This window comes from Podarcis pityusensis (assembly GCF_964106645.2).
Source record: "Podarcis pityusensis genome assembly, chromosome: 16".
Classification (NCBI taxonomy): Eukaryota; Metazoa; Chordata; class Lepidosauria; order Squamata; family Lacertidae; genus Podarcis; species Podarcis pityusensis.
In genome coordinates this window covers 10,079,969-10,095,562 of record NC_138041.1, presented here as the reverse complement: position 1 = coordinate 10,095,562, position 15,594 = coordinate 10,079,969, and the positions used below count along the sequence as shown (strand labels likewise).

At 48.1% G+C, this 15,594-nt stretch overlaps 1 protein-coding gene across 4 annotated transcripts in view; it reads left to right on the top strand.

The window, feature by feature from the left end:
• The first annotated feature begins 3,970 nt into the window (after positions 1-3,970).
• Positions 3,971-15,594, top strand: part of ENTREP3 (endosomal transmembrane epsin interactor 3) — a 35,290-nt gene continuing 23,666 nt past the window's right edge. Inside the window, exons 1-5 of one of the 4 annotated variants that reach the window (XM_080984616.1) lie at positions 3,971-4,139; positions 4,502-6,234; positions 9,723-9,779; positions 14,043-14,156; positions 15,274-15,375. In XM_080984616.1, coding sequence (XP_080840742.1) covers positions 6,010-6,234; positions 9,723-9,779; positions 14,043-14,156; positions 15,274-15,375 — 498 coding nt within the window. In that variant the 5' untranslated portion in view covers positions 3,971-4,139; positions 4,502-6,009. Of the gene's footprint in view, positions 4,140-4,501; positions 6,235-9,722; positions 9,780-14,042; positions 14,220-15,270; positions 15,376-15,594 lie in introns of all 4 variants that reach the window. The other 3 variants (XM_080984615.1, XM_080984614.1, XM_080984613.1) reach the window with 3 other exon arrangements.

Sequence of the window (15,594 nt, the reverse complement as noted above, 5' to 3'; positions counted from 1 at the left end):
GCCTGGCCCATTTAGGGTTTCCGCCAGCTCCAGTGAGCTGCACTTAGCGTCGGGCGGGGAAGGAGCTGGGCTGCGGCTGGTGGTGGAGGAGCATCCATTAAGCAGCAACAGAGGGCCTCTGGGGAGCTGTCTTGATGGCAGGAGAGGAGAGCTAAAAGCTGGAGCTGCTGGGCTTTCGCTGCCTCTTCCTTCCCGCAGAACAAACCTCTCAGAACGGCTGCAGCATTTGTGGACCAGGCCACGTCGCATATTATATTTCCCCAAGTAGCATCCTCTGGAACCTCGCAAGCAGGGCATGTGTAGACGGCGGCCATTCCTCTGTTTGGTTGCCTCTCCAGAATTTGGGGGTATACTTGTTCTGGAGCTGGAGGTTCTCCTTGGCTACCGAAGCCAATAGCCCCCCTTGTTTGCCCAAGGTAGCTGGAGTTGGTTCTGACCTGGGCACCCCATAAATTTAAATAATCATGTTATTCCTTCCTCCCCCCCACAAAGAATCACGGGAACTTTAGCTTGGTAAGGGTGCTGAGAATTGCAGTTCTGTGTGGGGAAAACTCCCAGGATTCTTTGGGGGAAATAATATGCTTTTTAAAAATTATTTATTTCTTAGTTTTTATTGATACGGCAAGAAAAAAGAAAAAAAACAAATACCAAATTACACACAGGAATAACGATAGACACATAATTTTCTTAGCAAACAATAAAACATATATTGGTCTTAACACTAAAGACCCAACCTCCCATCTATTCCATATTTCAATTTCATATTACTTATTGCCAATACACACTTTTATCATAATTGAACTTATTCTTAATAAACCTAATTTCTTATATCTACCTTGCAACTATTACTGAAGTTCCTCGAATGCTGCAACAGAATTGGAAATAATATGCTTTAAATGTGTATTTTTTGCGTAGTGTGCACAGCGCAAGTAACTCGGCATGTTTGCCAACAGAAGTTTTAGTCTCTAGTTAAATGGGGGCAGATACCTAGTGATGGGAAAGAGAGGCTTCCATGCTTGAGACTTCGGGGTGTTGCTGCCAGTCTGAGCCAGCAATACTGAGTCAGGTGGTGGGAACTGGTATTGTGACAGCCGCAGCTTATCCTGCATTTGTAAGAAATTTATCCTCTAGTGTGGCAGCACCCAACCTTCCGAACTCCCTGCCTATTGACATCAGGCGGGTGCCTTCTCTCTGCTCTTTGCAATGCCTGCTGAAAACATTTTTGCTTACACAAGCCTTACGCAAGTTGCTCCCAGTTTGTGGGATCCTCTCCCCAGGGAGGCTGGCCTGGCATCTTCATTGTACCTTTAGGTGCCAGGAAAAGATGTTCCCCTTCAACCAGGCCATAATAATAATAATAATAATAATAATAATAATAATAATTTATTATTTATACCCCTCCCATCTGGCTGGGTTTCCCCAGCTACTCTGGGCGCCTCGCAACAAAATATTAAAAACACGATAAAACATCAAACATTAAGAACTTCCCTAAACAGGTCTGCCTTCAGATGTCTTCTAAAAGTCAGATAGCTGTTTATTTCCTTCACATCTGATGGGAGGGCATTCCGCAAGACAGGCACAACTACCGATAAGGCCCTCTGCCTGGTTTTAAATACGTTGTGGAAGTGGGGGGAGTTACTGGGTTCTCTTTGTTCTTATTTTAGTTATGTGTTTTGTGTTTTTTAAATTGTAATTTTCTGTTGTGAACCGCCTTGAGATCTTTACAGGTATACGGCAATATACAAATTTAATGAACAACAACAACCCAGTCAGATGGGCAGGGTATTAAAAAAACAAAAATATTATTATTATTAAATAGGACACCCTTATTTTCATCGGAGAAATATTGGAGGATGTGATATCTTTGGACCGTACATAACACGGCACCAAGCACTTTGCAAATGCTCCCTTCAGCTGGAAGAACAAACACCTACATGGCTTTTAAATTGGCGGAGAAGCTAGCGCAGAGAGAGTAAACAAATAAAGGGAGACTCAGCAATGTGCAATTTCAGGCCCTGATGAGAAGAGGGAGGGAGTTGAACTGTAAGATGCTCGTATGAGAACAAGCATTTTACAAAGAGGTCCTCTCTCAAAGAAAAAAAATAATCTGTGAAATGGACAAATGGATGCCGAACGGCCATTTCCAGAGCATAAAAGGGGCCCTGGCGGATCAGGCCAAATGCCCCATTTAGCCCCAGCATCCTGTTCTCGTGTAAGCCAACTCAGTGCCTCTTGGGAAACTCGCAAGCAGTAACTGATTGCAACAGCAATTCTCCCCAGCTGTGATTCCCAGCAATTGGCTTTCAAAGACATTCTGCCTATGACAGTGGAAGCAGCACGTGGCTGCTGCTGCTAATAATAATAATAATAATTTTTATTTATACCCTGCCCTCCCCGGCCAGAGCTGGGCTCAGGGCAGCTAACACCAATAAAATTTCAGTAAAAACATAGTAAGAAAAAAACAAAAACAAAAACAAATTAAAATACAGGTTAAAATGCACCGACAGCCTTATCCATGAATTTCATAGAAGTGTAGAGTTGAAAGGGACCCTGAGGGATCATCTAGTCCAACCCCCCTGCAATGCAGGTATAAGCAGCTGTCCCATACGGGGATCAAACCTGCAGCCTTGGCGTTATTTGTCCAATCCTCTTTCAGAGGGATAGTCACTTGAGTCTGCTGCAGCAAAAACAAAAACAGAAAAAATCCAACTTTGCGACACCTTAAAAGTGAACAAATTTGTATTTCTGTGCATGTATGGAAGTGTAAATGCATTAAACCAAGAGTGATTAGTTGCTTATGTGATGGCAAGAAAACCCCCCAAAACCTACTGCAGATAGGGATGGCCATTCGTGTGGGTTGGAACCTGCACCTTGAATAATCCTCAAATAAAAACATATCATCAAGACCATGGGTAGGCAACCTAAGGCCCGGGGGCCGGATCCGGCCCAATCACCTTCTAAATCCGGCCCGTCGATGGTCCGCGAATCAGCGTGTTTTTATGAATGTGTCCTTTTATTTAAAATGCATCTCTGGGTTATTTGTGGGGCATAGGAATTCATATCCCCCCCCCAAAAAAAATATAGTCCGGCCCCCCACAAGGTCTGAGGGATAGTGGACTGGAAAAGTTTGCTGACCCCTGATCAAGACCCTTTCCAAATGGTCATTGGAACAACATTGATTTCCCCCATTCTCTGAAGTGAGGTGACTGGCTGTATTTATTCAAAAGAAGAGGCACTCTGCGCATGCTCAGATGCAGACACACCCGCACCAATGACGAAGCACCTTTGGTGTCAGGTTAAAATTCCAGCTCCTCTTTCTCAGCATAAGGGTTCTGAACAGAGGCAGATTTAAGGGAGCGCAACCAGTTCACTCCCACTGAGCTGAGAGGGCGCTGCTGGGGGTGCTACCACAATGACTTAGAACGGAAGCTGAATGACGGAGGAAGGGGAGTGAATTTTGGTGTTGCGCAGGGTGCTGCTGAAATCTGAAAGCCCAAATTACTGCTTGTAAATTTGGACAGGCCAGATGATACAATTTTATGGGACAGCTGAAGCCTAATGCAGACCTTGAGTTTATTACCCTGTTTTGGAAGCAGAGGATGACTGAACAGATTTCTCCTTAAATACACGAGCTACGCATTATTATTATTATTATTATTATTAAAAATGTGTATGCAGTTATGCCAGGATTAGCACATGAGTCGAGTTCTCAATCAAAACAATACAAAACTAAAAAAAACCAGCACTGGTCCTGTTAAAGTGAGCAGGCTACTACCAGCAATACCTAGCTCATTCCTGAAAGATCTGAGATTTCCCTGTTCTTCTTATGTCCCCATGCCCCTTGCCATCCAAACAGGGAAACTCTGGAACACAATTCTCCACACCCACCCTGCCCAGGCTGGGCTCCCTGTACCCTTCCCCTGGCAGGGCAAAAGCATGGAATACCAGTCCTTGGCTGATTAACTACAGCTCCCAAGATGCATCACGGCAGGGCGTGCCCTTCCTCCTTGCAGCATCAGGACCAGCCGAGCATCCTCCAGAGAGAGGGATGCAGGCGCCTGGCAGGGGGAGGTGGCTCCTGGAACATCCCTGGCCAAGAGCTGCCCTGCAGCTGGGCAGGCAGACTCCTCCCATGCCTGGTAAGTCTGCAGCTGTGTTTAGCTCCTGTTTTTTTTTGGGGGGGGGGTGAGGAAGAAAGATGAGATGGGGAGCAGAGGGGAGCTGGGTGGGGTGAGGTGGAGGGTGTAGAAGAATCTGTAGCAAGCCAGCCAGGCTGATGGCTGGTCTCTTCCTTTTAGAAGCAGTTTAGATGGAGGGATTTGGGTGTTTTGCAAAGTTGGGGGCTTCCCAGTAGACCTCTGGGGTGGGGTGGGGCAGACCAAAGTTTATAGAGAGAAGCTGAGGGAGGTGAGCCTCCTGCCCACACAGTGATAGGGAAGCTGAGGTGCCCAGCTTTTAACCAAGACGGTTTATTTTATCCTGTGGCAATTCTGTTTTTCAGACGGCTCGGAGTTTTGTGGCCTCTTTAAGAGCTGACGCCTTCTGTCTGCACGGTGCAGAAGAACAAGCCTCTCCACCCACGGCTGGGACCCTCTCCCCACCCACCCCCACCCCCAAAAAAACTTTTCCTGGGTAATGCTTGAACTCTGGCAATTGCCAACCTCTGTGCCGGATGAGACTGGTGCCTTCTGCCGTACCAAGCCGAGCTGCCACCATCTCCTGCTCGGGGTGGTTACCGCAGCGTCAGGTCGGTTTGCCAGCGGTTCAGTGAGAATCCTCTGGGGTTTTGGAGCTGACTCCGGACATCTTTTCCTGATCCATCTGCCAACACTGGGTTGAGGGGAGGAGGGAGGAGGCAAGCCGCGTGGATGGCAGCGGTGGTGCCAGGCCGCCCGTCAGAGGAGCAGCGGTCGGCTGAGAATCCATCGCTCGTCCGGGAACCGCTTGGTGTTTCTCATCCGTCGGAAACAGCATCAATCGCTTGCTGCTGCTGTTACGATTCTCTCTCCTCCTTGGGAGCAAACTCCTGTCCGGATAAACAACCACTCCATGGCTGCCAGGCAAGGGTCCCCTTTGGGCCATGATGATCCCTGATTCGGGAAAGATGGCTCTCTTGAGGACCCCGGCTGTGGAAAAAGTCAGAAAGCCCCTTCTTTGCGTAACAATCTCTCTGCATCCAGTCCTTCATCTCCTGGCGGCCTGGAGGCCTTCTTCCAAAGGGAGAGCGCAAAGGCCTGCAGATTCAAAACCGCACGGTGCGTTTTAACCACAGCCAGGCTGAGAAAAAGGGCTAACTTTCCCCATTCGACTCCCAAGTGATGTGGTTAGATGCTGTTCACGTGGGACCTGGAGGATTCACATTCTGCTGGACCGATTCACGTGGAGGACAGGAGGGTTGGGTTGGTGGCTCTGTCTCTCCAACCTCTGGGCTTTTGAGGTTGGGATGATCCCTATCCTGAAGCCAAGCTCTGATGTTCCTTCTCCTGGGCAGTGGCTTTCTTGGGTGGGGGGCGATCTGGAAGTTGGCATCTCCTTCTTCCCGGAGGCGGCGTACAGCTAAAAGCGAAAGTGTGCCAGGGCCAAACCCTCCTCAACACCCCTCATCTTCTGTCCTGGAATCCCTCTCCCGTCGGATGCATTTATGTGTGTGTTTGCTCAGGGCAGGGGCCCTCCATGCATGTTCAGAGGCACCCTTTCACCGTTGAGATATCTTCTAGGGCGGTGCCCTGGTGAAGCCGTGTTGCTGCCTTGGAATTATACACCAACATCCGCCCTCCTTTTCGTCGGTTTCTTCTCAAATATACAGAGCCTAGAGAGTCAAGTGGATTTGGGGTTAGCCAACGAGAAGCTGCTTTTTGTAAAGCCATAAAAAAACTTGCCTCTTTTGAAAAGCAGGTCCTATGCGTTACGCAGGCGGGTTCAAGGCCTAGCCTTTGAGGACCAGGGTCGCTTCTGTTTACGGCTGCTTCTGGGGTCCCTCCGGAAGCCGCCCTCCTTTGGGCCAGAGTCATGCCCTCCAGGAGCGATTCCAGCTACTCGCTGACGGCCCGCACAACGTCCCGCAGCTTCACGCACCTCCGCGTCCGGCGGGCCTGGCTCCAGATCATCCTCCTCCTCGGCTTCGTTCAGATGATCCTGGGCGTCCTGATCGTGACGTTGAGCCTGCTGGTAACCACCAACATGCCCTCGCAGAGCCACATCCGGAACGCATGTCCTATCTGGGCTGGTTTTCCGGTGAGTGCATCTTGCATAGCACAGCTGGGTGAAACCTCAGGCTTTCCCCAGATCCATTTTTGGATCCATTATTGATAGATATTGGGCTTCCCCCACCTTCCCCATCCAGCACACATTGATTTAAATGTTTCTAGCCATTTGCAGATGATGTTTTAAAAGAAGAAGAAGGGGGAAAGGCAAAAAAAAGCCTGATGTTATTTACTTATTTAACAGATTTCTGGGATGCCATCCATCAGCCAACACTTCCAAGAAAGATCTTTTTAAAAAACAAACAAACTACCCACTAATTAACACTGAAATCAGCAGCAAAACTGAAAGCAAGTTGATAAGTAGCAATCATAATTAAAATATACAGCAGAAAATCCACTGAAAGCCCAGGGAAATCAAAAACATATAAGCTGGATCTGGAGAGACAAACAAAATAGATACCAGCTAACTGTCCCAAGGTTAAGAATTATACAGTTAGGGAGCCACCACTATAAAGGGCCTGTCTGATTTCACCACCCACCTCACCTCTGGCAGAGGCGCCTGGAAGTTGGGCCTCTGATGCAGATTGCCATTAATAGGCAATAGGTTCACATGACAGCACTGAGAGCAAGTAGTCATTCCAGTTCATTAATTACTCATTAATTACTCAATAAAAGAGAATAAACTACTCTGCAGACACAGTGGGTGTTTCACCAGGGGGGTTCTGAATTTCAAGTTCTCCCTGGTTTGGCAAACTTTTATTTGGTCTCTCATCATGTCTATTTGATTTAGGCATTTTAACGTTGGTTAGCGTTGGTTTTTACTTTTATAGGGTTAAACTTGTGGGTATAGGGTGGTATATAAATTCAAACAACAACAACAACGTAATTATTTACAGATACATTTCTAAATACTGCCATATTGTAAAATATCAAGGCGATGTTGTGTGACAAACTGGTGAACTGGAATATTCACTCCCCCATGAATGGGAAGTCAATTGGGGGCCACAGGCAGTGGTGGGGTGGACCCACAGCCAAAAGACTGTGTTGGACCTCTGAGGGTGGCAGAGGGCCTCCTCTGCTGATCTCAGCACCCAAGGGCGTCTCAAGGGAAGGAGCCAGCCTTCCAGTCCTTTAGAGCTTCAAACTAGTGTGAACACTTTAAATTATGCCCAAAAAGCAACCGGCAATTCATCTGCTTTAGAACACGGTTTTATGAGTTCCGCCTGGCCTTTCAGATGGACTCAGTCTATCCCCCTTCTCATTTTTTAATTATTTATTATTATTATTATTATTATTATTAGATGAAACCCCTTATATGGGATTTGTATATGAATTTTCCCTTGGCTCTTTTTGCTGGCCCATGTAGGACCAGCATGGATAGTTGGCCCTGGTGAATATTTGACGTTTTCTCCCCTTATGGCTTTGATCTATGGGCTACCACTAAAACGAGGCTGCATTTTAAGCTGTATTTTAAAATGTATTCTAACCATAGCCGTCAACTTTCCCCTTTTCTTGCAAGGAATCCTATTCGGAATAAGGGAATTTCCCTTTAAAAAAGGGAAAAGTTGACAGCTATGATTCTAAACTTATATTTTAATCAACTGTTTTTTGTTTTAATGTTTTTACTGTATTTATATTCAGTGTTAGCCGCCCTGAGCCCAGTCTTGGCCAGGGAGGGTGGGGTATAAATAAAAAATTATTATTATTATTATTATAAAGGCAACCCCAACCAGTAATCTGGCTGCTGCCATTTTGCACCAAACTGAGTCGTCTTCTAGGGCAGCCCCACGTACAGCGCACGGCAGTCCTCTAGCACCCAATCTCTAAATATCTCTGAGAGGAGGGCCTGGAACCTCAAACGACACAAAGATACTTGGCCCCCGCCCCCTTCTGAGCATTGTTTACACTGAGATCTAACAAAATCCTGCTCAGAATAGACCCATTGCAGCCAGTTGGCCTCAGTTAACCCTTGAGCATTAATATCAGTGGGTCTCCTCGGAGCAGGACTTAGCTTTAGGCACCAATCCTCCGTTTCCTCAGCTCGAGGCAGTTTCTGCCGGCTCTGTTTTCAATCACATCGCTTATAAAAAAAAAATGTAATCATGAATAATTTAGAGCGAATGAACTCCATTATAAAATAATAATAATAAAATCCACAGCCTACTGAGAAATGTTGCGTCCCTCCTCTGCTATCAGAGTCAACTCGGCTGCCAGCAGCCATGGGAAAGAACGCTGAGCTTTGCAGCCTCTCTCCCCTGTTTAATCCGGGACAGAGATGTGCCAACTTAGTCCAGGAGGTCCTTCCTAGCAACTGCTAAAAAAAAAATCTCTGTGATTCGGTCACGCTTTCTGCGACTGTATTTGAGCTGAAACAGCTTCGAAACCGGCACTTCTCCAGTTTTTTTGTTTGTAGCGCAGTTCTGCAGCTGAGCAACGTGCATGAAAATGCATGCGCTGAGGTAAAGCGTGCCTAAAAATGTGTATGCTAAAGAAAAGAGCAGGCCAAAATGTATTGCATGTGGGGAAATGTAAATGTGAGGGGAATACACTTTGCAAAAATGTGTATTTTAGGCAATGCTGCATAGAAAAGCATGCCCGTTAGGTTCGCACTAAAATGCTGGCAATTTATTGTGAAGAAATGGTTGTTTTTTAAAACAAACCATACAGTAATGTGAAAATAGGGGAGAACTGAGCTTAAGATTTTAAAATTATTATTATTATTTATTAAATTTGTATGCCAACTTTTAGCTATCGATCTCAGAGCCGTTGACAACATAAAACTGCAATATAAAAAGCACCAAATACAATATAAAGAACAACAACAAACCAATAATGCCCCCCCTACCATATATTTAAAAGGGCATCGGATGTCAGCTCAGGGCCTGGTTAAATAGGAACGCTTTATCCTGGTGCCTAAAAGTTTATAATGAGGGCACCAGGCGAGCCTCCCTGGGGAGGGCATTCCACAATTGGGAGCCACCACAGAAAAGGCCTGTTCTCATGTTGTCGCCATCCACACCTTTCGTGGAGGAGGCACTCAGTGAAGGGCCTCATAAGATGATCTCAGGGTCTGGGTAGGTTCATATGGAAAGAGGTGGTGCTTGAGGTATTGCGGTCCTGAGCTGTTTAAGGCTTTATAGATCAAAAACAGCACTTTGAATTGGGCCTGGAAACTAATTGGCAGCCAGCGCAGTCGGACCAGGATCCGTGTAAGATGCTCACATCGCCGTGCCCTGGTGAGCAACCTGTCCGCTGAATTCTGTACTAGCTGAAGTTTCCAGACCATCTTCAGAGGCAGCCCTTTGGAAAAATGAGAAAAGCTTCAATTAATGGAGCGAAAGCTTCCAGTTTGAGGAGACATGTTTCTTCTTTTGAAAACAAAATGGGCCATCCCACCCCTGGCCAAGCTCTCAGCAGCTTCCTCCTCACCTAGAGAAGACCAGCAGTGGTCACTCGAAGCCACTGGTAGATCTTTGTCAACCAAGGCAACCTCTCTTCTCTGTGTGTCTTGATCTCTAGTTGGCATTCTCCGGAGTGGTTGGCATCGTCTCCTGGAGGCGCCCATTCACCCCGGTGGTAAGTACTGACGCTTCATTCGTGTTTGGAATAAACTAGTCTAGCGTGGTGTAGTGGTTAATCGCGGTAGACTCGTAATCTGGGGAACCGGGTTCGATTTCCCGCTCCTCCACATGCAGCTGCTGGGTGACCTTGGGCCAGTCACACTTCTCTGAAGTCTCTCAGCCCCACTCACCTCACAGAGTGTTTGTTGTGGGGGAGGAAGGGAAAGGAGAATGTTAGCCGCTTTGAGACTCCTTAAAAGGGAGTGAAAGGCGGGATATCAGATCCAAACTCTTCTTCTTCTTCTTCTTAACACAGTTAACTGAATTAGTTCAGAAATCTCTGGGCTGCGCCTGAAAGTCGTTCCAGTAACTGCCAAGTTAAATGAACACAAAGAAAGTTCTTTTGGCGGTGGAACTTTGGAAGGTTTCTAGTTCATTTTCAAGTTCATTCTCTTCATTTGCTTTTTTAAAAAAAATAAGCTTTGGACTTTTCGGGCCATTAAAGTACATAATTGATGGGGGAAATACATGGGGAAAAACCATTCACACACCACCGTATGTTTTGATGTTTGCTTCATCTTCTTTCAGTATATAGTGGTACCTCAGGTTATGAACTTAATTCATTTGGAAGGTCTGTTTTTAACCTGAAACCATTCTTAACCTGAGGCGTGCTTTAGCTAATGGGGCCTCCTGCTGCCGCCTCGCCGCTGCCGCGCGATTTCTGTTCTCATCTTGGGGCAAAGTTCTCAACCTGAGGTACTATTTCCAGGTTAGTGGAGTTTGTAACCCGAAGTGTTTATAACCCAAGGTACCACTGTATTCTATACTTCAGCAGCCTGCAACTGTCTGAATGTTGAGGATCATTCGGACGAACTTGAATCGAACTCTGGACTGAACGAGTTTGCTTTGTAAAGGGACGGTCGTTCGCCGGAATCTGTTCCTCTTTGGACGTCTTGAACTTGAACCAAAACGAGTTCCGTTTCAGAACGAACTTCCCAAGCTCTGAAAAGCAAATGTTCTTAGGAAACACAAAGGGGGAAAGGGTTGATGTGCCGAAGGAAGGCTCAGCAGGCATAAATGGGAACAAATTGTCAAGAAACGCATTTATAGTTAGGATACCTTCAAGCTGAGGTTGTGCCAAAGGCTTTATGGAAAAGGTGGGTTCTGAGGAGGCCTCTGAATGGAAGGCGGGTGGAGAGAGGCATTATCGTTCCAAAAGTGGGGCATCATGAGATCGAGAGAAAAAGAGAGAGAGAGAGGAGTTGTCTTAGAAGGAAACCAGCAGACAGGTGAGAGGGACATGGTTAGGGCTGGGCAATATATTCATATATTGTCCAAAACTGGTTTGAAGTCCCTATCATGATATCGGTTTCATAATTTTTGACCTAGCAATATCTCACAAACCATAATACGTGTGTGCGTTTGTGTGCTATGCAAAAATCACAACGCGTGAAAAACCATGAAGCCAGCCTAGCTCCATACTTATTTCAGACATTGTGATATATCAGTATATCGCGATGTTGGTGAACCAGATATCACGATGTTGAAAATCAGATATCACCCAGCCCTAGACATGATAAAGGCAAAGGGACCCCTGACCATTAGGTCCAGTCGTGGCCGACTCTGGGGTTGCAGCGCTCATCTCGCTTTATTGGCCGAGGGAGCCGGCGTACAGCTTCTGGGTCATGTGGCCAGCATGACTAAGCCGCTTCTGGCGAACCAGAGCAGCGCACAGAAACACCGTTTACCTTCCTGCCAGAGCAGTACCTATTTATCTACTTGCACTTTGACGTGCTTTCAGACTGCTAGGTTGGCAGGAGCAGGGACCGAGCAACGGAAGCTCACCCCGTCGCGGGGATTCAAACCGCCGACCTTCTGATCGGCAAGTCCTAGGCTCTGTGGTTTAACCCACAGCGCCACCCGTGTCTAGACATGATAGATGTGCTTAAAATGCTGCAAGTGGACAAGAGGAAAGTTTCTCTCTCTCTTTCCTATAACGCTGGAATTTGAGGACATCGGATGAAGTCAATTGAGGGGAAGATTCGGGTGTCAGACAAAAGAGTCGTTTTTTCCGCATGGCACCTACTGTGGAACTCACTCCTGCAAGAATTTGCGACAGCCACTAACCTGGACAGCTGTAAAAGAGAATTTTGTGGAGGATAAGGTTGTCAAAATGCTACTAGCCAGGATGAAATTTGTTCTCCCTCTGCTTTGTGCTGTTGTGGAAGTCCTCCTTTCCCAGCTCTACTCTGTAGGGTCTAACCCTACTGGTAGCACCTTCCATTGCGTGGCGAGTTCCCACCTCCCCCATGTGGAAATAAAGACACATGACGCAAATATTTAGGTTAATGGGCAAAAAATGGCCACAACTTTATTGGTTACAGGAATGAGTGGTATTGGCTTAGGCATTGGTCCTAACCGACTATCCGGCTTCAGCCCGATTGCTTGAAGACCGGGAAGGGTTAACCACCAGTAGGGGGAGTCCCAGTAGTGATGTATGGAAGTGAAGGCTGGACCATAAAGAAGGCTGATCCCCGAAGAATTGATGCTTTTGAATTATGGTGCTGGAGGAGACTCTTGAGAGTCCCATGGACTACAAGAAGATCAAACGTATCCATTCTTCAGGAAATCAGGCCTGAGTGCTCACTGGAAGGACAGATCCTGAAGCTGAGGCTCCAAGACTTTGGCCACCTCATGAGAAGAGAAGACTCCCTGGAAAAGACCCTGATGTTGGGAAAGATGGAGGGCACAAGGAGAAGGGGACGACAGAGGACGAGATGGTTGGACAGTGTTCTCGAAGCTACCAGCATGAGTTTGACCAAACTGCGGGAGGCAGGGGAAGACAGAAGTGCCTGGTGTGCTCTGGTCCATGGGGTCACGAAGAGGCGGACACGACTAAACAACAACAAGGGGGAGTCCTGCTGATGCACATCAACTAGGAACTCTCCTGGGGTCACCGATAGGGGGCCTGCCTTAGGTCCTCACCTCCATAGGCTTCGGACAGGCCCATGCCCCCCGGAATCCTTTACCAGACTACCCTTCGATATTCAGGGGAGGTGACGGCGCTTCCTCCCCCCTTCATCTACATGACAATACCCCTACCAATGCCTAACCGCCAATGCCGAGGAAGTTGTGACGATTTGCTACGAGACAGGCGAAAAACCAAGTGGCTGTTGCCAATTTGCCAAGTGGAAAAAATTCCTACCAGGCCCCAGGTGGCAAAAGAGGAAGATCCCTGGCCGCGCCAGCGTGATATCGCGCAAGCCACGCCCCCCCCGGCCAGCTGATTGGCTGGCCAGGGGATGACGCGGCCAGGGATCCCCTCAATCGCGCAGAGGCTGAGAGCCAGTCCCCGCGCACGTGGAAAGGGTGTGAAGCCCGCAACTCCACCTCCTCTCAAGTTCAGAAGTGGTTTTGTGCACATTTAATCAGCCTGGGGTGGAAGGAAATCTGCCGTCTGAAAATATTCCTCACTGTGACTGTTTTGGGATGGGCCGTAGCTCAGGGGGCACAGTATCTGCTTTCCATGCAGAAGGTCCTGGGTTCGGTCCTCAGCATCTCCAGGTAGGGCTGGGAGGGAGAGAGACCCCTGCCTGGAACCCCGTAGAGCTTCTGCCAACCTGTGTGGACTACAACCTGTGCAGCCTAGGACCCACGTACCTACGGGACCGCCTCTCCTGGTATGCCCCACGGAGGACCTTAAGGTCCACAAATAACAACACTCTGGAGGTCCCAGGTCTCAAGGAGGTTAGGTTGGTCTCAACTAGGGCCAGGGCCTTTTCAGCACTGGCCCCGACATGGTGGAACACTCTGTCCCAAGAGACTAGGGCCCTGCGGGACTTGACATCTTTCCGCAGGGCCTGCAAGACAGAGCTGTTCTGCCTGGCCTTTGGTTTGGACTCAGTCTGACCCTTATGTTTCCCTCCCCTTATGGTCTTGATTTATCAGCTACTTTAAAACGAGGCTGCATTTTAAATTGCATTTTAACCTGTATTTTAAATTGTTTGTTTCCCCCTTTTCCTTCCCCCCTCCCCTTTCCCCCCTATTATGTTTTTACTGTGATTTTATTGGTGTTAGCTGCCCTGAGCCCGGCTCTGGCTGGGGAGGGCAGGGTATAAGTAAAATTTATTATTATTATTATTATTATTACTGAGCTAGATGGGACAGCGTTCTGGCTCTGTGCAAGGCAGCTTCTTCCTCCATTTCCTGTGTGTTTGTCTCTTCCCCCCTCGTCTTCCTTAGGGATTTAACGGCCTTCTTTCTCCCCGCCACCCCCCAGATTACCTTCTTCACGCTCCTCTCAGTCCTCGGAGTCATGCTTACCCTGGCTGGCTCCATCCTCTCCTGCCAAAATGCCCAGCAGCAGGTGAAGTCCCTGGAGGCTTGCGAGCCGGTAAGACAACGGGACCGTTATGCGGTCTGGAAGGAGCAGGGGATACGGAGCCTGGACTTCCAGGTGGGGTTTGACGTAGAGCAGAGCTAATACGTTACGTTCTTCCTCCAGCGCAGCCTTCCACAACCGAGTGCTCTCCAGGCATCGCCAAGCTCCTGGCAGCCCCCTGGCAGCTGGCACGGCTAATGCTGAGGGATGATGGGAGTTGTAGTTCAGCTGTGTTCTTGGACTCCCGCTCCCATCGACCTCGGCCAGCCTGGCCAATGGTCATGGATGATGGGGGTTGTGGTTCAACAACGTTATTGGGTTTCCAGCTCCCGTCAGCCTCAGCTAACACAGCCAATGGTTATGGACGATGGGAGTTGTAGTTCAACAACGGTCTTCGATGATGGGAGTTGTAGTTCAACAATGTTATTGGGTTTCCAGCTCCCGTCAGCCTCAGCTAACGCAGCCAATGGTTACGGACGATGGGAGCTGTAGTTCAATGACGGTCTTCGATGATGGGAGTTGTAGTTCAGCAATGTTCTTGGGCTCCAGTTCTCATCATTCTCAAGTGGTGTGGCCAGTGATCAGGGAGAATGACTCCAGCGACATCTGGAGGGCACCTGGTTGGGGAAGGTGGCTTCAAAGGGGGAAAAGCAGCTTTCGAAGGGGGTGCTTTGGAGCAGAGGGACTGGGGAGGAGGGCCCACTTAACTCTTTCTCTGCCAGCTGCGCCCCCCCCAAACGCCCCGCTGCATCCCTCTTCCCTCTTCCAAGCATGCATGTACCATTTTACATTAGAGTATTTCTTTGCGTATTTATAGCAATGGGAATATGAATTGTTTTAATTACCGCATAGTTCGGTTTAGTCGCGACAGGGCTGTGGGGACTTGCATGGTTGGGCGCCAAACGCTTCGTGGAAAAGGTGGGTGTCGAAAGAAGTAAGAGGGGAGGCTTCAAAAGTTGTTTTGGGGTGGGGGCAATTCCAAGGATAAAGGAGCAACAGGGGAGGAAGGGAGGAGACTACGAGGCCCATGGTGCTGTGCAACGGCAGGCAGGCCCAGAAACCTTGCCTCGTGTTAAAGTACAACATTTGCCAGCAGCACACTGACAAAGTTTTCCTGCCTCCCCAGCAGGGCACCTCTCCATCTCAGCTGTGCCCTTGCTGCCACCTCGGAAGCTGCGGAAGTAACGCAGAACTGGATCCAAATTGCTCCAAGGTCCGCCTGGTCCTCAAGGTGAGTAAACAAGGATGCTCCTGTTTGCGGACGGATCTATTGGCGGTTTTTGATGGTTACATTCTGCATACGACGTTTTATGGGAGGTGTGTGTGTGTGTGTGTGTGTGTGAATGAGAGTGTAAGAAACAAAAATCTGCCCTTATTCCCTTATGGGGTATACAAGAGCCCTCACAGAGTCCTTTGTAGGTTCTCCATTGGTGGAGAAAATAACAGAGGC